We start from the raw sequence: 20,711 nt of genomic DNA, 5'->3' as shown, positions 1-20,711 counted from the left end.
GACTACTTTTAAGTTTAAGCAGTTTGGATTTTGCCATATACAGTTCTAACAGCAATTTCCCAGAAAATTTATGTTGCACTTGAGAATCTGTAGGGCACACCTAAAGGAAAGAACACTCTGTTCTCACTCACAGTGTTCCGCTGAAGATCCTCAAACTCTCATTTATTCCCCATGTAAAATGATAAACTTGAGCAGGCTGCCACGTGGATCCGTTGCTAATTCAGTTTTCTTTCCCCCTAGCTGCAAGCTTCATTCAGTACATGGAAGAAGGAGTAAGGAACGAGCTTCAGCCAGGTAATGGAATTACCCTTCCTTTGTTCGTATTGAGAGATAAAGATCAGTGGGACTGAGCCGAGTCTAAGCTTCTCTAGAAATGCCTTTATTTTAGAATAAAAAGGCAGAGGCTGTTTAAGCACAAACAACATCTGAAATTTTATTTCTCAAGTAGGCAGAAAAGCATGAAAGATAATATGATGGTAATTGTAGAAATAACAAGATGCTAATTAGCACCTGAAGATGAAGTGGATACTGAAAATTCATTGGACTTCTTTGGCCAGAAGCTAATGTCAAAGTAGGGAAACTACTTAAAAATATCTGGTAGACTACTGATCAATCTCATAAATACAAAATAAAGTACACATCTGCTCATTTGCCAAAGCCTACTGTCTTAGTCAGGGTTTCTACTCCTACACACACATCATGACCAAGAAGCAAGTTGGGGAGGAGAGGGTTTATTCAGATTACACTTTCACATTGCTGTTCATCACCAAAGGAAGTCAGGACTGGAACTCAAGCAGGTCAGGAAGCAGGAGCTGATGCAGAGGCCATGGAGGGATGTCACTTACTGGCTTGCTTCCCCTGGCTTGCTCAGCCTGCTTTCTTATAGAACCCAGGTCTACCAGCCCAGGGATGGCACCACCCATAGTGGACTGGACCCTCCCCCCTTGATCACTAGTTGAGAAAATGCCTTACAGCTGGATCCCATGGAGGCTCCTTTCTCTGCGATAACTCCAGCTTGTGTCAAGTTGACACACAAAACCAGCCAGTACACCTACTTTATAGTTTATTAGCCGTTATAGCTTATTAGCCACGTGGAATGAAACCTTTTCTTTTTAAACTTCAAAAGGTATTCTATGTCATTTGTAGGGATTCTATGTTCATTGGGACTCTGTCATTCGTCTGCCCCATAATGCAACAGTATTGGCTCCACTCTGCATGGTGGAGGAGGCTCACTGTCTGTGAAGAGGTGACGTGGCTGTCTTCACAAAGCTTTCAATCTAGCACCAGACTTCAACTCCAAGTGTTCACAAGTGACCGGAGGTCATAGAAAGAAACAGAGCCAGTGTTAGAAAAATCAAGTGCCAGGCTTGGAGCCTAGCTCAGCCCATGAAGTGTTTGCTATGCAAGCATGGGAACCTGAATTTAAGCCAACGTAAACCCAGCCAGGTCTGATGCTACACATTCCTAATCTTAGTGCTATGAAGGAGGGCCTAGGCCATACTTCGGGCTCACTGGACAGCCAGCTTAGCCTACTTGGCCATCCCCAGGCTGAACTTAGCTATAAGGGTCTTGACCTGCAGGAGGCATAAAAGGACGAGTCTCTAGGTAGCTTTAGATTTTTGTGGTTGTAAAGGGCACTCGATTCCCCTGGATCCAGTTTTGCAGTTTGTTGAGGACTCTGGACTTTTATGTAAAAATCTAACTTATAAAAGTCAGCTCTTTAAGACTCCTCTCCAGCAATGATAACCATCTGTGGGCTGGAGGCAACTCTGGTCCAGAGGGTCTGATTCCAGGCTTCTTACTGCTGTGCTCCCAGGTGCTTTCCCTCAGCTCCGTTTATTTGGCACTTAGATTCCTTCTTTTGTTAGCATAGTTCCTACTTGGACGTATTCTGTGGTTGTGTGTGATGGGAAAACTCCTTGTACATACTTTCCACTTGAGTGTCACGAGGCTGTCTTGGGCTTCTGAGGACACACATCTCCCCACATCTTACAGAGGCAGGAGACTTGGAGCTGAGCCTGGGAAGAGCTTTTGTGAGATACTGGTGGGCTAAATGCTTTCTCTGAAGTCTCATTGCTTATTCACGCTTACTTTCGGCTTACCCCATACACTGAGAACTACGGTCACTCGCTCCCTGTCCCTGCTGGCCACCTCCTATTTCCTTAGCTTCTCTAATGCTCCTAGCATTTGATACAGTGGTCACCCCCAGGGATGGAACTGGACTGGATTATGTGGGATGTGATCTAGAATGCTAGCATGGAGACCCCCAAACAAGGGTTTGAGCAAAAGAAGATGTGGGGCTGATCTGATGTACTTCTTAGTTCCGGGAAGGCAAGGTCACCCCTAAAGATGCTCAGCAGTGAGACCAGTCCACATGCCTTGGGCTGTGTGTAGCTTCTTCTTGTTCCCTGGTACCTCTGGTCTGAGAACATTTTTTATGCTGGTTAAAGTCAGAGCGACTATATTTTTACTTGATATTTATCATTCATGCCAATCAATAGTCAATTGTGTATGTGTCATAAAATGCAATTCCAGATCAATTTCAAAGTGTTGCTTTAAATTACATTAAATCCTCCTCAGATAAGCTTGCTCAGTCTTGGCTTTGGGTGAGATTACATGCTTGTACCTTTCAAAAGCATTAGCCTGAATATTACTCGCTACCAAGCTACTTTCCAAGTAGCTTGTACCCCAACTGACCCCTTATCTCTACCACCAAGTAACAACCAGGCAAAACTCCAGAATGTTTCTCCTCAGCTTCGCTACCAACGTCTTGCCTTTGGCTCGGGATTGTTGGGAGAATCCGTTTTCTACACTACAGCCTGGGAATACCGTGGAAACCAAGCTCACTAGGGCAGACCACGGTGAGTGGCAATCAGGGAGCTGAAGAAAAATTGTTTCCCACTTACAGTCTGAAAAGAAATGATTCTGAGGGAAAGTGGCTCATACACTCACACGCAGACACAGGTGCGCATTCACACACATGCATGTGCACACATGCATGATCACATGAGCCTAAGCTACAAGGAGGCCACTAGTGTGCTTTTGGCCTTTGGCCCTCTCCCCACTCCCTCAGGCAAACTTCTCACAGCTAGAATGGACCTGTCTCCTGAGGTTAACTTCCGGCCTTAGTTTGAATTTCATGGTAGCAGCATCTGTTCAAAAGAATTGAGTGTTATTAGTGGATTTGGATCATGGAAACATTGCTGGGGTGTGGTTTAAACCTGAAAGGAGGAAAGGGAGGTCACATTTCTGACAGAGCAAACAGCAGCTCACTGTGTGCAGAGAGTGATGAGGATGGTGGGTTGAGGTGGAGAGGAGGAGCTAGAAGTCAGAGGAAAAGGAAGATGAGGCAGAGAGCATTGTAAGGATCTGGTCTTTACCCGGCCGGAAAGAGAATTCTGTAAAGTAAGGCTGCCTTAAGACACGCTTAGAAAGCAGACTGTCAAGAGGAGCTTCTGGATTTGCAAAAGAACAAGTCAAAAGTGACTCAGGCTGGTGTGTGTGTGTGTGTGTGTGTGTGTGTGTGTGTGTGTGTATGCCTGTGTGAGTTTTTATGTGGAAACGTGAGTGTGTGAGTACTCTGTGTGTGTGCTTGTATGTGAGTATGTATGTAAGTGCCTGCATGTGTATTTATGTGTGTATTTGTGTGTGTGTGAGAGTATGTGTGAATGCATGTGTGTGTGAGTATGTGTTTGTGAGTGTGAGGGAGTGTGTGTGTGTGTGTGTGTGTGTGTGTATGTGTGTGCTAACAGGAGTTAGAGAGGAAGCATTGGTTTTGTGCATGCTCAGTTTGAGATGGAAATTAGGCCCCCAGAGATGTAAGGCAGGGATCTGAATGAGTCAGAGCTCAATGGCTACCATATAAGTCATTTTGTAGTGATATTTTACACTCTGTTGTTTAAAATGAGATTTCTCTACCCATTGCAAAAGAGACAACCTACACTATATTTCAAGTAAAAAATTCTCTGATCCTTGTACTTAACAGTCAGCTTTTACCAGCAACCTCTCTCCTTTGCCATTGTATAGTTGATGTTTGTTTAGAAAATGGCCTTCCATAGGAGGAGGTCCTGGGCTGAATTCTGTGTCTTCTCTTGTAGGGCTGCATTTGACACTGGATACAGTAGATCCTTCTTGGGCAGCAAGTGGCATAGCCATTTGTATTGGAAATCCACTGTCATAGAGACTCTCAAGGGTCTTCCTACATAGAGACAGATAAATAAGTATTCCAAGGATCTGTCCCTCATGTCATTGAGAGACATTCCTGCTGGTAGTGGTTGACCCAACAGGAATTATCATTATGGCAATTTTACTGCTTAAATGCCTGGCCTAGAGATTAGTGGAGGAAGAGGTTTTCTGCTATTGACAGAAAAATAATTTAAATGATAGTTGAAGGCAGTTGGATTCCCACTGTAAAAGCCAGATATAAGATGATCCCTTATCTTTCTTTCAATAGTTTCCCTAGCTTTCCACAAACTATGGGGTTTTTGAATGCAGTTAGAATGTCTGAATTATTATAAGAGGTAGTTTTCAGTTTGTACTGTCTAGTGGAGTGATTTAGTTTTATAAAGTGAATATTAGTAGGGGAAACTGCTTTCCCTTCTTGTTCTCAATTTTCACAGTATTTTTATTCTATTTTTCTTCTTGACTGCCTTCAACACCAAGGTCCCTCTTATTCCTGTAGCCATGTATTAGGCACCAATCAGATTTCCACAGTTCCTCACTGTCAGTGTGACATAGTCTAGAGTCAACTGAGAAAAGATTCTCAGTTAAGGGATTATCCAAATCAGACTGGGCTGTGGATGTGTCTGTGGAGGAATCCTTTAGACTGTTAATCAGTGCAGGAATGCCCATCCCACCATGGGCAACACCATTCCCTAGGCATGTGGTTCCATGAGAATCTAGCTAAGTATGAGCCTATGAGAAGTCAGCAAGCAGCCTTTGTCAGTGATTTCTGTTTCAAGGTCTTGCTTGAGTTCCTGCCCTGACAGAGAGCCACCTTTCCTCCCTTAAATCACAGTTGGTCATGGTATTTGTCACAGCAACAGAATGAAGCTAGATCACTCATCATTACTTCTGTCTAGTCAATAGGGTTGCAGCCTTGGGAATCAATGTACTGTCTTGTCACTAGGCTTTTTTTCCTTCCTTTCTTCCTTCTTCCTTCCTTCCTTCCTTCCTTCCTTCCTTCCTCCCTTCTTTCCTTCCCTTCCTCTTCTTCTTTCCTTTTTCCCCCTGACATAAACTGTGGTACTCATCAAACATTTGACTTTTCACTCTGTAGTTTATACTTGTGATTCAACATAATAGCTCATGGCTGTCTTGCCTTTTCAAGTGATTTGTGTGTTCAGCAGGAGTGTGTACATGTAAGAATATGTATACACAAGTGTGGAGTATTAACCCGTGTGGAGGACAGTTTAATATCACGTGCCTTCCTCTGTAGGTCCCTGTTTTCTTCTGTGTGGGACAGGAGCTTACTGAACCCAGAGCTCATGGATTTGACCAGACTGGATCTGCTTGTCTCCACTCTGGAGTTACAAGTCAACACTACAGAGCCTGACTATTTTACGTGATGTTGAGAATCTGAACTCAGTTCTTTATGCTTGCATAGCAAGCGCTTGCCCCCACTGACTCATCTCCCAAAATCCTCAAGGCTTTTTTTTTTTTTGTAGTTTATATTAATAATTTTACCAATCTGCCATTGATAGAAATGATTACACAACAGATCTCTAACAACCAACCAACCACCACCACCACCACCACCACCAACAGGTTGAGATCTGGGCAAGGTGATCCTTAAAACTGCCACCAAGGAGGGAAAAAACAATCCCCAAATGCTTCCTTCTTCTGCCCGAGTGCTCTTTCTGTGTGGACCTGTGGCCTCTTTTGTGAAGAGGAAGTTGAGGAGACTTCCGGCTCAAGGAAGACTGAGAACAACAGTCATAATCATCTGAAGTTGGTGGGGCAGGGCACAGTTTAAGATTAAGAGGCAGACGGCACTTAGTCAGCTGATCCAAACCTATTGTGAATGGCAGGGTTTGTCAATGAGGCAGATCAGATGCAGGTTTGAGGGCAACGGGTCAATGAAACAGACAAACTGCACAGGGGGAGTCGAGGATGAAGGTCCACTTGGTGTGTTCCAGCAGCAGGCAGGAGGTGTCTACTGCAAAGGGAACCTGCCACTTGCTTCCAGAGTTTTGTTAGAGACCAAGGATACATTCTCAACTAGAGTGCTGCAATTTGGTTCTGCCACATCCTGACTATGCAGTGTAGGTTTCTCTCTCCTTCCATTCCCCTGTCCCCATTTCTTTACTGTTCATAAAGTAACAGGAGTATGTGCATGCATGCATTGCTCTTCCTTTTTTCTTCTTCAAACTGAACGCCCAGTGTTGTGTGTTGGTTGGCATCACATGGGGATGCTCTGGGGGGAAAGCGCCAGTTCTGTGAGAATGTCCCCCTTCCCCATTAGTAGCACGTTCAGTCAGCTCTCATATTCTAGTGAGTTATCTTGCTCTCATTGCTTTAACAAGAGAACCCAACAACATAAGTTCCTGCATGCCTTGTTCAATTGGAGAATTTTAATGTTTTTCATTGATTGCTGTGAAGTCAAGGACAATTTAAATTTAACTTTTTTTTTTTTTTTGTATGTAGCTGTTACATGGAGGGCAATCTGTCTTTAAGAAGGGATAAATTATTCTGGAATAAAATGCTTCTAGATAGTTTTCCCCTTTAAGCCAAGTGTCTTGCTCCTTAGACAAACTTGTTTAAATCCACAAACAAAATTTAAAGACAGTAAAGTCACAAAGCTCTCTTCCCCCCAAAATTTTCACAGCACTGGGTATGTAGACCGGCACCCTAGCAGCTGAGGCAGGAGACTCACTCCAGATTTCAGGGCAGGATCAAAACATACCCTCCCAAATAAAACAAAACCCCCTTAACCCCCGGCATCCCTGAGATATAGGAAGAGGGATTAAACATTTTGAGTCCATTATCAACTGTGGTAATAAATCCAGGTATGATGGTTTGTATGTGCTTGGCCTAGGGAGTGGCACTATTAGGAGCTGTGGCCTTGTTGAAGTGAGGTCTTAAGTGGGTTTGTCACTGTGGGCATGGGCTTAAGACCCTCACCCTAGCTGCCTAGAAGCCAGTCTTCCACCAGCAGCCTTCAGGTGAAGATGTAGAACTCTCAACATTGCCTGCACCATGCCTGCCTAGATGCTGCCATGTTCCCACCTTGATGATAATGGACTGAACCTCTGAACCTGTAAGCCAGCCCCAATTCAATGTTGTCCTTATATGAGTTTTCTTGGTCACGGTGTCTGTTCTGGGCTGCTAAGACCTCTCAGAAAAGAGAAGGAGGAAAAACACAACCCTCCACCCTCCACCTACAGACGAGGGAGTCAAATGTGGCCCTCAGGGTCTACAGGGCAGCCTCCCTATAGATGGTCTGCCTCCTCGTCTCCAGTTTATAACCAGACATCCAGATAGGCAGAGTCTCTGCAGGTCTTCCAGAGCGTGGGAAGGGCCGTGGCTGCAGGTCTCACACCCAGCCTGGCCCTGCAGGGCTGTAGCAGAAGCAGCTGTGCTCTCTGGCCTGCAGGCACAGGCTATTGAGGAGTGCCTGGCTCTCCGGCCTTGCCTCGGGTGGTCTGGGTAGAGGTGAGAGTGAGGTAGGTTGCCAGCTGAGCAGGTGACTCTGGAGGCCTGGGTCTCAGCCCTTGGTCACAGGTGTGAGCTGGCAGCTCAGCTTGCTCCTCCTTCAGGCTAAGTTTGAGGACCAGGACCGAGCCAGCCTCCCAATCTCCCCACCTCTCCAGGGAAAGCTCCAGGGCAGCTTACAGCTGGACTAGTCATGGAAGACCCAGATACGGGAGTGCAGGGGATTCAGACAATCCTCCATCTGACTGCTGCTCAGGTCAGAAGTTCCCCTCAGGGGTCCCGAGAGACATCTTTATAGAACTAACTCAGGACTCGTCATCTGTTAGACCATGTCCCGAAAACTGGCTCATGCTCCGTACCTTTTTCCTGGACCGGTGTGTCATGTTCCTTTTTCAAGGACTGGAAACAGTATTGATTCCAGACTGCTGTATGACCCTCAAATTGTATGTTAATATCCAAAAGACAGTACTCAGGGAGAACCATGCTCTTGGGAGAGGGAAACCTGTGACCTAAATTTGGACATCTGTGGTAAACCCCTTCCAGCCCCTGGCCATGGCCTTACCCCTAATTACTTTTATGACATTTGCTCAGGAATGACACTGAGGATCTAAGCCAGCTGTTGAGAGTGCTCAACAGTTCCTGGGGGAAAACTGAGATTATATACTACTGACAGATCAGTCAGCCATAATGTATGCACATCAGAATTTCTTTGTATACATACACACACACACATATGCATACATATATACACACCACACATATACACACACATACACACACATACACACCACACATATACACACATATACACACACCACACATACATACACACACAACATACACACACACATACACACACATATACACACATATATACACACCACACATACACACACACAACATACACAGACATACACCGCACATACGACATACACACACATACCACAGACACAGACATGCACACACGCTGAACACACACACACACAGACAGACACACACACACAGACACACACACACACAGACACACACACATACACACACACACACACACACACACACACACACACACACGACTGCCACTGTGCTGCAGAATTGGAGAGGGAATGAGAAGAGCTATGCTGCTCTAGTCTATGAAGCCATGCTAAAAAGCGCTTATACTCCAGAGTACATTGACTTCTGTGTTGTGGTTTCTCTATATGGTTTGACTCCCCCCCCACCCCCACCTTTTGGTAATGAAAACTAAGGCCTCCCACATACTCGATCAATTTCCCTACCAATGACTTATATATCTATGGCCCCAATCTTGAATTTGAGAAGTGACAAAATAAACTTTAGAAAAATTAAGAAATAGCTGCCATAACAGGAAACACACACTTTGGAAATCCAGCTGCACCATTTGCAAATGATGCTATCTAGGGAAAGGGCATCACTGGAGGTCTACTTGTCGGACGCTCTCTGGTGTTAGAGGCGGGGGTACACAGCATTAGGATGATGTTTCAGAAACCATTGTATTTTCGGTGTGGTGCTTCCTTTCCCAGTGCCTGCTGCCGTTCCTGGGGCACTCGAAGGCTTCCCTTTGAACGTGGACATTCTTTGGCTCAATGCAGCTTTGCTCAGGTGTATAAGAATGTGGGAGGCCGGTCTTTGCTGGGCTGCTTGCTCCTGTAGAGTCCCCGGGCCTGCCACCTAACCCTGGAGAAAGGAACTGGGGATAGAGTCACAATGCAGTGTCACCTCAAGATTCACAATGACGGGAGGGATGTTCTCTTAATGCACGGCTGGTGTCAGTTGATACATTGGTCACTCTTCTGCGTGGTTGCTTGAGAAAAGAGAATGTATGCTGTCCCAGTCTTTGTGACTGAAATCCCCCTTTTCTCTGCAGGATCGAAGTGCCTAACGTTGCTGGTTGAGATCCACCCTGTCAACAACGTGAAGGTCCTGAAAGCGGTGGACAGCTGTGTTTGGGCACAGGTGAGGCGGTCCGAGGTCTCACATGTCTCATTAATCCCGAGGTTCGACACCGAGGCCGAAAGGTGTTTGTTTACACAGCACCTTCACACCCATGATCACATTTAATCTGCTACGCAGTATTCCCGATGTGAAGGCTGGAAAAAGCCAGGTGGGAAGCTTCCCCCGTTAACTCGGAGATAAAAATTCTGGCCCGGCTGCCCTGACCCTGCTATACTTGATAGCAAAGCAATGTTTTCACATGAGAACATGCCGAGTATTAAGATAGCTTTAGAATTGTTCATTTCGCATATTCACCTGGTTGACAGACTAGCTCTGATAAACAGCCGTAAATTCCTGACCTTAGCAACATCGTGCACGCTGCGGAAGCATGCAGAGGATTCGGGGGGTGGACAAGTCAGTTTCTATCTGCAGACCCCACACGTGTGCGTTCTTGTGCTTGTGAAGATTTATTTGCAATTCAAAGATCTCCCCTTGTGGCACTTGGCCAGGCATTTGCTGAGCAGGTGAGTCATCTGTTGAACCAGGCGATGTTGGGCCTCTGTTCCCACTGTACACAAGTGGTGTCCACTGCCTAGTGCCATAGGTTTTCAGTTTTGTGCTTTCCCTTGTGATGCTTTTGATGACTTCCTGGTGTCATGCTGAAATGTTGTTTAATGCTCGTAAGAGCACAAAGGTTGTGATGTATTTTACAGAGGAAGTGTGTGTGTGTGTGTGTGTGTGTGTGTGTGTGTGTGTGTGTGTGTTCCTTAGATGAACTGTGTTGGGCATGGTTACAGTGCTGTGGGCCATAAGTTTCATGCTAATAGATCAATAAGATGTGTGACATGAGGTGTATTTCGACAGAAATGCACGCAAGAGAAGATTATGTATTCCTCTGTTGGCAAGAGTGTGAGCAGAGGTTAGTGGCCTGTGATCACATTTAGTGTCCAACATCCAGGGTCTTTGATGGTTACCACAGATAGTCAGGATTGGCTGTACACAGACATGCGAGAGCACAGTTTTCCTGAGCCTCATTTCATGTTCCTATCTTTTGGTTGACCTGGAGTCAACTAGTCTCACTACAGTATCTGCTTTAGCCCTAGCTTGCAGATAGTGGGGCCGCCTCTTTTCTGTGTTAAGGGAGGGCTTGGCTTCCTCTCCTCTCTTATCCTCCCCTCCCCTCCTGTCTCCTCCCCTCTCCTTTCCCCCTTTCCCCCTCCCCTCCTGTCTCCTCCCTGCTCCTTTCCCCCTTTCCTCCTTCCCTCCTGTCTCCTCCCCTCTCCTTTCCCCCTCCCCTCTTTTCCTTCCCCTCCCTGTCTCCTGCCCACCAATTCCCCACTTACTGCTCCAGTTGTTTGCAGAGAAGCTCTAGCCTGGGACTCACAAGCGGTTTCTCTTCCTTTGGAAACCAAAGTCTGCACCGTTGTCAGTGCAGGAATGGCCATGGGACAGAGCATACTTCCTTTTCTGGCTTGGCTTTGGGTTCTCTCTGCATCCACACTCAGACAGAGTACAAGACTGAGACATTATAAAGGACTAGGGACAAATAAGGAGAATTAGCCCCAGGGAAGGAGGGCTTTGTTTGCTCTTCTTTCGAGACAATATATTATTACGTAGCCCTGGCTGGCCCGGAGTTGGCTAGGTAGACCAGGCTGGCCTAGCCCCTGTTCCTTACACCCTCACCTCTAGAGATCGGACCTCAAGCCTCCTCCCACGACACGTGTTTGCCTTCTTCTCTGTCCCTCTCCCTGGCAGAGACGTGCCTCTTCACAATCCACCAAGTCTGATGCACACTGTGTTCTGTCTTTATCTTACCCGAGATCTCCAGTCTGTTCACGTCTACACAGGGAGTCGGTCACCACTGTCAGAGGAACTGTAGCAGGGCTCTGGTGCTTGGACCCTCTCTCATTATCCTTTCAGAGTTCCGGCTGCCTGTGCTACATCTTTTAGATATGGCTCCTTCTGCTCAGCTATGCCACGTGTCCCCATTGGCAGACACTAATTCTTGCAGTCTTGTTGCGTTGCCCTCAATATGCATAATAATAGTACAGATTCTTACTTTTAATCGATTTAGAATGGGAGAATGCTTTAGAATCTTGGATGCTTTCGGAGAGCTGCACTCGAAGGCTAATGCTTTAGTTTTCAGGCGGTGCTCTAGGGCTACCTCATAAGAACAGCACAACAGCCACCATGTATATGAGTTTTGTAAAATTCTTTCTGTGCTTACCATGTGAGGACGAGCAGAGACTTAGAGATTGGCAGCCATAGCCCCTGAGTACCCACATTCCTAAGAAGCCAATCCACTTCTGTAGACCTTATAGAGCTTCCTCATCCTCCATTTTTTTCCTTTTTTAAGTTCTACAAAATTTTCATTAGCGTTTAAAAGAAAATCACACTAGAGCAGGTAAGCCATAAATCTTGGTGATTATCCAGAGGATAATGGAAGAGAGAAGGGGGTGAGGGTGGGAGGAAGCCACATTGCCTGAGTTAAGCCCATTATAGAGGACATTCATTTGGCAGCAGACAGCCACATGATGAGGTGTGATGTTCAGAGAGTGAAAGAACCTGGCATGTTAGGTAAATACACCTGGGAAGGAAGAAAAGGGTACTGACAGCTGACCGTCTGTGCCTCTGTGCTGGGGGATTCTGGGAACACAAAGTGTACCATCTCAAAGGGATGCTAATTCTACCCATCTCTTCAGCCTGGCTTATAGTGAGCCTGCCTTCCTAAGGCTGGCCCTCTCTTCCTGAGGGGCAGTCCCTTGGCCAGATCATGGGCCTATCCAACTGGATTAACTCTTAAGGGAGGGGACAATGATACCTTGGCTGAGACCTGCCATCTTCCTAAGGGATAGCTCCTTATTGCGAAGCTCTGAGAGCTGGGGTCATGGACATGTTACTTACCTCAGCCCTTCCCATAGCCCGGTGTGCACACCTTATTTGCCTGCACTCTCAGAAGTCACTAATAATGAGCTTGGTATTATTTTTGTAACCAAATTGCATATTTCTATCTAGTATGTAATTTTAAGGTCATTGCTCAAAAGAATGTCATACAGTTAACAGTAATTCTACTAATCTATCATGCAAAGTAAAGACAATGATTACAGAGTGGTCAGAATCTGTGAACTTGTGCTGTATGTGGTCATGTCCTTTTATAATCAAGTTTTCTGGGTACCGGGGAACAACATTCACGGGTAACTCTTTCTAGTACATTGCTTTTCATGCCATAAAATGAGAAGAAGGCTGGCTTGCTGTCTGTCCTTTTTTGGTGATGAAAGGATTGAGATGTTGCCATCTTTCCTTTATTACCATGGCTCATGGAGTCAGACATGTCCTGTGGGCAGACACACACAGTAGGGAGCACACAAGGGTGTGACGTGTCAACCCCTCTCTTCCCAGTGGCCCCTAGCATAACTTTGAACCTTGTAACTCTTTAGTCACTTGCCACATCATGACTCCCTTTTCTTTCTTGGAAAGTCCCTGGTTCCTTTGTTCTTTGTCTCTCAGATGTGGGAGTCTGGAAATTACAGCTGGAAGTGTATTTACTTGGTTTTTAATTATATACTGGGTTTAGCTTCATAATAAATAAACTGACCACACATTTCTTCCCTGTGTGCAATGAAACGTATTATATCAATGTTGCTTGCATTGTTTCTGATCGGCTTCAGAATCAAATATTCCAATCAGGAAGCGCCATCTCTGAAGGCAGCACCCTCTTGTCATATGCTCAAAGAAAGGATGATAAAGTTGTACTTGGTACCAACCTCCCCCTAGACAACTGAGGTCCTGGAAGTTTCCTTCCTCTACTTGTTTGACCTTTGACATGTGTGCATGTGAATTCCCCTTGAATATTCTGTGATTCTCTTTTCCTTGCGTAAGATGCAGCCATCACCGCGATCAAACACAACTAATGAAGCGTTCGTATGAGCAAGTAGTTGCTTATGATTTTTCTGCTTCCCTTTCCACAGTTCCTCTACCCACAAGCTGAAAGTCATCATCTTCCACATAACCACCTGCTACTGATTTCAGAAGAGAAATGTAAGTGTATCTTTAGGAAGTGTACAGGGGTGTATGCACACAGTCTCCTAGTAAAGGGTGAAGCCCGACTGAATCTGCTGGGTATCTACCAATGCCAAGGTTCTCCTTGGTGTCCTTTGATGTCCATATGAGATCCAGAGTCCCCGTGAAAGCCATTTCCACCCCCTCAACTCCTTCCTCAATCTCTACTCAGTTTCTTTGTCCTGGGAAAGGATGGGCTCATATATGCATAAATGTACAACTTGTCAACTTGTAGAACAGTATACTGGTCTGTCTGTCTGTCTGTTTCCTTTAAGATGTCTGTCTGAGTGGATGACTATGATCTATGTGTCAGAGGCTTGGATGGAAAGAAAGGGAAGGCATGGGCACTAGAGAGTCCCAGGCAGAGCTAAAGGCCCACAGCAGCCTGAGCAAGTTTAGGTACAAGTGATAGAAGAGGTTATGGCCTTTCAAGGTGTTTTCAGACTTAGGAAGGCATGCAGACAAAATCCACTAACATGTGAAAGACAAAGACATGTTAGTACTTACCAACATGGCTTTCACATTATGAGATGAAACTATGGGTTGATTATGTTTGAAAGGACAGATTGTATTTGTGTCCTGTAATGAGAACCAACAGAATATTAGTGACTAAACCTAAATTGTTAGTTAATACAAATTGGATTATAGGTTTTATTCATGTGGTGTTGGTCCTAAAATGCCTCGTGTGTGTGTGTGTGTGTAGTCTCTACCTCGATTAATGCATATATATGTTAGAGAGGTCAACCCTGGTAACAAGGCTCTTATGGTCTTAACAGAGCCGATGATACACTTGTGGAGGGACGCATGGCCAGACCTTTCATAGATTATAACACTACAGAGAAAAGTAAATGTGGATCTTGAGGCTGGCAGTGGGGGAGACCATGTTGGTTTTGAAGTGCCTTGTGAGAGCGTTGTGTTGTATTGGGGTACTTTTCTAGGTAGGTATTATATAAAAATGTATCCAGAGCCCTTAGAAAGACAGGACGAATGTTTTCCCTCCTGAATGTTAAGGTATCTCTTCTTTTGGTTTATTTTTTTAAAGACATCGAGCGGTTTCATATCCAGATCAGCAGAGAAGATGGAAACGGAGTGGTAAAAATTTGAAATGCTTCTATCTTCAAACTCTCTCCTAGGACTTATGTCTCTAGCTTCTACAGTCACATGAACTCTTTTGACACAACACATTTTCTCTGATGCTTTTTGAATAGTAAATAACCTCACTGTTATGACACGTGAACCCAAACAAAGATTCATGGAGGAATTAGCAGCCCTACCTGCTACCTCACACCCAGTGCCCGGAGTGCAGTGGTCTCGGGGACTTTCTCCACAGTCTCGCTTGCTTGTAAAAACCCGTCCAACGTTAGATACACACATGGGAAATCAGTTGTTTTTATCAAATAGAATCCTACTTTCTGCCTTTGTGGTTACTTACACATCAAGAGGATATAGGTTAGAAACTAGGGAAATCACTAATTGTATTTCTCCAACTTTTATGTGTGCACACACGTAGCACATAGGACCCCGACGTCTGTGGTCCCCACCTGTCTTCCATCTGCACGTTTGTCTCCAAGTTCCCTCCGTGAGGTTGACTCCACTTCTGTCTCCACGTTTGACGACCCTGGCTTGATTCATTGTTAATGTGTGCGTGTAGTGATGGAGAAGCCAGCTAGAAGGGCTTCCGTTCATTTGCTGAGGAAGGCCCGGCAGTTCCTGGCTTGGTGTCTGTGATGGTCCAGCCATTCCACTGCGCGCAGACTCCCTTTACTTGCCAGCTTTTTGTTTTTGTAGTACAAATCATCTTGGATGTAGCTTTGGCTTTCACCTTTATATGTGGGTCCTTTCATTTCTTTGGCTTAAATGCTCAGGTTTGGATGGCTATGTTGATGGAAATATGCATTTAATAAGTTTCAGGAAGGTTTGTTAGTTGCTTTCCAAAATCCTAGTCTTATAAGTAGAGGATTAGAGTATGAGGTAAATTTACCTTTAACATTTTCCATGGTAAACTGACAGTGTACTGTCACCTCTGTCTGTATTTCTCTTACTGTTTATTGAGGTTGGGCACCTTTTCTGTTGACTGCCTATTTAGATTTGCTGTTTGGGAAATGTATTCATTATATCTTTGCCTGTTTATCTACTTGGTTACCTTTCCCTTGATAATTTTTATGAGCTCTGAATATAGTATAGATATAAAAATGGTTTTATTCAAAGTTTAGTCTCTATAAGATCACCTTTAAGCTTTTACACTTATTTATGTTATGGTTTGTGGTGTGTGCACATGTGCATGTGTGTGCATGTGTGTGTGTGTGTGTGTGTGTGTGTGTGTGTGTGTGTGTGTGTGTGCAGCATGCAAAGTGTATGGAGAACCTCTACCCCAGAGATCAAACTCAGGTTGTAAGGCTGTGGCAGGTACCTTTACCCATCAGCCTTCAAAATAATTTTTCTTTGAGAATTGTTGATGTCTCTCTGAAGCTAAGAACAAAACTGACTCGGGAGGGGAGGCGAGGCGACTTTCACTAATTATGTAGCTATGGAAGCCTCAGTGCAGCAGGGCTGGCTGGAAATGAGCAGGCTTTGTGGGCGGGGCTGCGGCTGCTGGTGACCCCAGGGAGCCTTAGTGTTTAGAGGTCTGTGGCAGCAACAAGACCCTGGAGGAGTGCTGTTATGCAGTCATGGCCACAGGGCTTCCTGCGTGTCAGGCAAATGCTCTACTAGCTGAACTATATCCCAGCCCCCTTTGATTTTCAATTGCTATTGTTCTTTGAGTTTAAACAGACAGTTCACATTTAAAAGAAGAATATTTAATATACTTTTATGTCTTCTTCCTTCATTTCTAGAAGGAGTCCCCGGTGATATTAAGTTCTAGAACCACTTAGGGCCTGAGCTGGCAGGGGTTCCGTGCTCACTGGGAAGGTTACAATTCTGACTGAGCTGTAAGTAATGGAAGCTCACAAGAGCCCCATAGGAATAGTACTGATGCTTTTGTGTGAGGATTCGGAGGTGAGGCTTTGTCCAAGAGACAAAATCCGAGTCAGACTTGAAGGGTGAGTGTCAAGGAGCTGATGAACGTGCAGTGCCATCCCTCTAGTGGACCCAGGACCAAAGCTGGTTAATGGCTCAGCCGGGCCATTACAGAGCTTCAAGTCGGGCTTGAAGGCTTCCGCAGCATCAGGAGCCTTTGAGTTTGGAGATGAAGGCTTTTGTCTATAAAGACCTGGCTGAAGAACATGGTGACAACAGGAACTCATACGTGCTCTGCTAATACAGAGCGTTTTGTGGAAGGTGTGGTTTCTGCCGACCTGCCTCAGAGCCTGGAAGAAGAGATTGCAGGCCATTAGGACAGATGCCTTAAGTTTTTTTTTTTTTAATGGAAAACTGTGTGTATTTTGGATATGGGAGGTACTAATAATACATTAGGGGTGTTTACATGTATCATAGAAATAGAACATGTAAAAATAACAATTTAAGATGTCATTTTAAAAATACTCATAAAACCATTCTGTCCCCAGGTGATTAGGAATTCTAGCCATCCCCCAAGAGACAGAATAGCTGAAGACTTTGTTTGGGCTCAGTGGGATATGTCAGAGCAGAGAATATACTACGTTGAGCTAAAGGTAAAAACTAGCCTGTGGGTACCTATAATTTTGAGAACATTGCTGTGTTGATGCTTACTTATTTTTATTATGTGAGTATGGATGCTTTACCTGGAAGTGCATCTGTGTACCATACATGTGCAGTGCCGGTGGAGGGTGGAAGGGGGGTTGGATCCCTGGGGACTAGAGTTACAGATGGTAATGAGCCAACATGTGTGTGCCAAGAGTCTAGCCCAGGTCCTCAGGAAGAGAAACCGGTGCTCTGACCCACTGAGGCCTGCTGTAATTTTTAAATAACCACAGTGTCTCTAATGGGAGCAGTCAGTGAAGGTTTATCACAGATAATGAACAGGTTTTTACTATGGTTTCTTGACTATGTTTTTCTCTTCAGCTTTTTTTTTTTGTTGTTTTTGTTTTTAATTTTGGAGATAATATCCCAAGCATTTCCTTTCAGGAGTCAAGGAGTATCTTGAAATGCATCCAGTTTTGGGAAGATGAAAGTTTTACCTTAATGGTAAGTATATAGAATGAGCAGCCCTAGGAAATTTTGCTAGAGTTGTTATCATTAGTGGACGTTTGGGCATTTTGGTATTGCGTCAGTCACTTGCATGATGGGATAACTTGGCTTGTGCTGTCACAAGGCCTCAGCTCTTTAACAAGTGCAGGGTGGATCCAGGTGAAGAGCACTGTATGCACAGGGGAGTGTGTCTTTAAAGTAACCACCCTAACAGGGCCTTAGAGGAAGGCAATAGGTGTGATCCCGAGTAGATCACTCTAAGTAACTCAAAAGCAATCAGGAATAGAATGGGTTTGAGGGAAGTCAGTGAGTGTGTGGTTTAGTTAAGTACCCAGCATCACCCTTGGAACTATAGGAGTGTGCCTCTTATATCTTTATCTGGGATGGACAGCAGTTCCTTCCTTATTTGGGAACAATACTGGTATCAAGCATGTCTTGGTTTCAGACTATTACAAGACTTCCTTGTCATTTCCTACCCCACTTTTAGCTCACCCACTGCAAAAGACATCCCAGGCTTCCTTCCTTACTTCCATAACTAGCTACGGCTTGTGAAAGGTTGCAGCTGCCAATCCTACTACAGTTACAGTCTGTTATTCAAGTCAAAGGCAGAGTTAGCCTTGCAGGGAAGCATACACGTCTGTCTGCAAACTCCAGATGTTCCCAGTGTACTTCCCGAAATGTGGGTCTAGCCTCTGGAGGTGATGGTTAAACAGACTGTTTACCACCAGGCCAGCCAAGCACTGACTGTTTGCTTTGCATTTACAGCTATTAGCATGTAATACCATTTCTTTTACTTAATCTTTTTGAGATTATAATATAGTTAAAATTCCCCCCCCCCTTCCTCTCTATTCTTCTCTAAATTCATGGCCTCTTCTTGCTTTAATTTTTATTGTATGTGTATATGAATATGTATTCGCATGTATATTTATATTCAGACTGTATGTTACTTATCTGCATGTTTTGGGGGACAAGCATTTGCTACTGACAACACATCTATGTGTCTTCTCTGGGGAAGGCCTGTGACACCTGTGATGATGTCGTTGTTAATGGTCATCTCATCCTCTTTTTTTTTTTTTTTTTTTGACAGTTTGAAACACCCTTGGACATATCATTAAGTGGCTTGAGATTTAAGTAAGTTATCCAGAGAATGTTAAATCTCTTAGACATAGGTAGCAAAATGATGACGTCTTTTTCCTAATTGTGGTAGGTAGACAATCTGATATTTTGTGCATCTACTTTAAGAGTTATTACTATTATTTTATGTGTATTTACCCTGCATATATCTCCACACCACATGTGTACGGTGTTTGCACAGACCAGAAGAGGGTGTCGGATCCCCTGGAACTGGAGTTACAGGCAGTTGTGAGCTGCCATGTGTGTTCTGATTATCAAACCCGGGCCCTCCAGAAGAGCAGGCAGTGCTCTTAATTGATGAGCAGTGCCTAGCCCCTTGCGGATCTATTTTTAATATTCCCATTTTTAAAAAAGTACAAGCTGATTTATTAAGCATGAATACAAGATTAAATGTATAAAGTCAACTGTGCTGATTTTCTTAGCCTCGTTCTCCTGGAGGGCACCTGCATTTAGTTTGATGTGCGGAAGTGCTTGATTCCCTGTGAGTAACAGAGGGTGTTTCTGATTCAGCATGAACTCAAACATCAAAATGCTTTCTTATTGCCAACAAGAGGTCACAGGTCAACCCACTTGTAACTCAGCCCAGTCTCTTGTTTTATTTATTTATTTTTTCTGTTTTCCTCTTTACAGAAAAGGCAAGATTTTTTTTTCTTTTCATAGAGTATTTAGTGTAGTAAAAAACTACAGCATAAAACAAAACAAAACAAAAAACAAACAAACAAACAAACAAAAAAACCCGCCAACAAGACAAAACACAGGACATCAAAGGCCAGAAGAAAAGAAAGTCTTGCAAAATGAGTAATGACAGTCTTAAACTGTTTAGTACTTCACTAGCCTTATTTAAACACATATGGATAGTTAACTGCACCTATTTTGAAACATAGTATTATATTTTAGATACTGTTACTATAATCATAACATCACACAAACATGCTGTAAGTAACATAATTTTCTGCCTCTTGCCAGGCCCACACCTTTAAGCACCACTTACATTTTTAGTCACTGTTGCACATTATTTAACAAACTGAAATGTATAGGAAGCATTCCTGTCCCTCTGGGAGTGAGCTATAGTGCTTACGGCATGAAGGAGAGGAGTTCATTTTTTAAAATGCATTCAGTAATTTCCTTTTCTTTATCATCTTAGACTTGTCAACTTTGGATGTGATTATGGGCAAGACCAAGAGAAACCATGCAATCAGCCGTCTCTCTGCATTTTTACCAACCACACAGGTAGAGTCAGGATCATGCTTACCTATTTTTATTAGAATTTGTATATAGTTCTATGTATTCTGTATAGAGTTTGAGTTCTATAGAAAATGCTATTATGGCTCAACTATGTGAATAATATTGTTAAATAAATTGTTATCTATAAAAGTATTATTAAATAAAGAAAAAATTATAACAGCCACATTATTATAAAAATCAAGTGGATATTACATGTACATTCATAGGCCAAACCAGTATAATTCTACCCCTTTCTGTCACTTCCATTATAAATTATATATATATATCATATATATATAAATACATACACACATATATACATATATATTGTATTTATGAAAGAAACTATCACCAACAGTGTTATTGTTTTAATAAGTTTTATTGGTATTTTAATAGAGTAGTTAGATTAATATTTATTAATGCAAGGTTTTCTATGAGGATGGAAATACTTTCTGTGTCAGCCTTACTGATGTTTTGGGTTCTAATTATTTATTTTTTTACATTTTTTGGCATGTACTGTATATCTGTGGGTACACGTGTGCATTGCATGTATGCATGTGGAGGTTAGAAGACAAATTATGGGA

General features: G+C 43.8%; 1 protein-coding gene across 1 annotated transcript in view; it reads left to right on the top strand.

Moving 5' to 3' along the window:
- GSAP (gamma-secretase activating protein) overlaps window positions 1–20,711 on the top strand; it is a 93,764-nt gene that overhangs the window by 16,651 nt on the left and 56,402 nt on the right. The window contains 8 exon segments of the mRNA XM_080936069.1: window positions 241–294; window positions 9,536–9,624; window positions 13,572–13,641; window positions 14,705–14,754; window positions 17,169–17,273; window positions 17,707–17,766; window positions 18,857–18,900; window positions 20,048–20,133. Coding sequence (XP_080792195.1) covers window positions 241–294; window positions 9,536–9,624; window positions 13,572–13,641; window positions 14,705–14,754; window positions 17,169–17,273; window positions 17,707–17,766; window positions 18,857–18,900; window positions 20,048–20,133 — 558 coding nt within the window.

The sequence above is a fragment of the Micromys minutus genome, assembly GCF_963924665.1.
Source record: "Micromys minutus genome assembly, chromosome: 23".
Taxonomy (NCBI): domain Eukaryota; kingdom Metazoa; phylum Chordata; class Mammalia; order Rodentia; family Muridae; genus Micromys; species Micromys minutus.
Note: the sequence above shows the minus strand (reverse complement) of the source record. Positions and strands in the feature narration are given on the sequence as shown.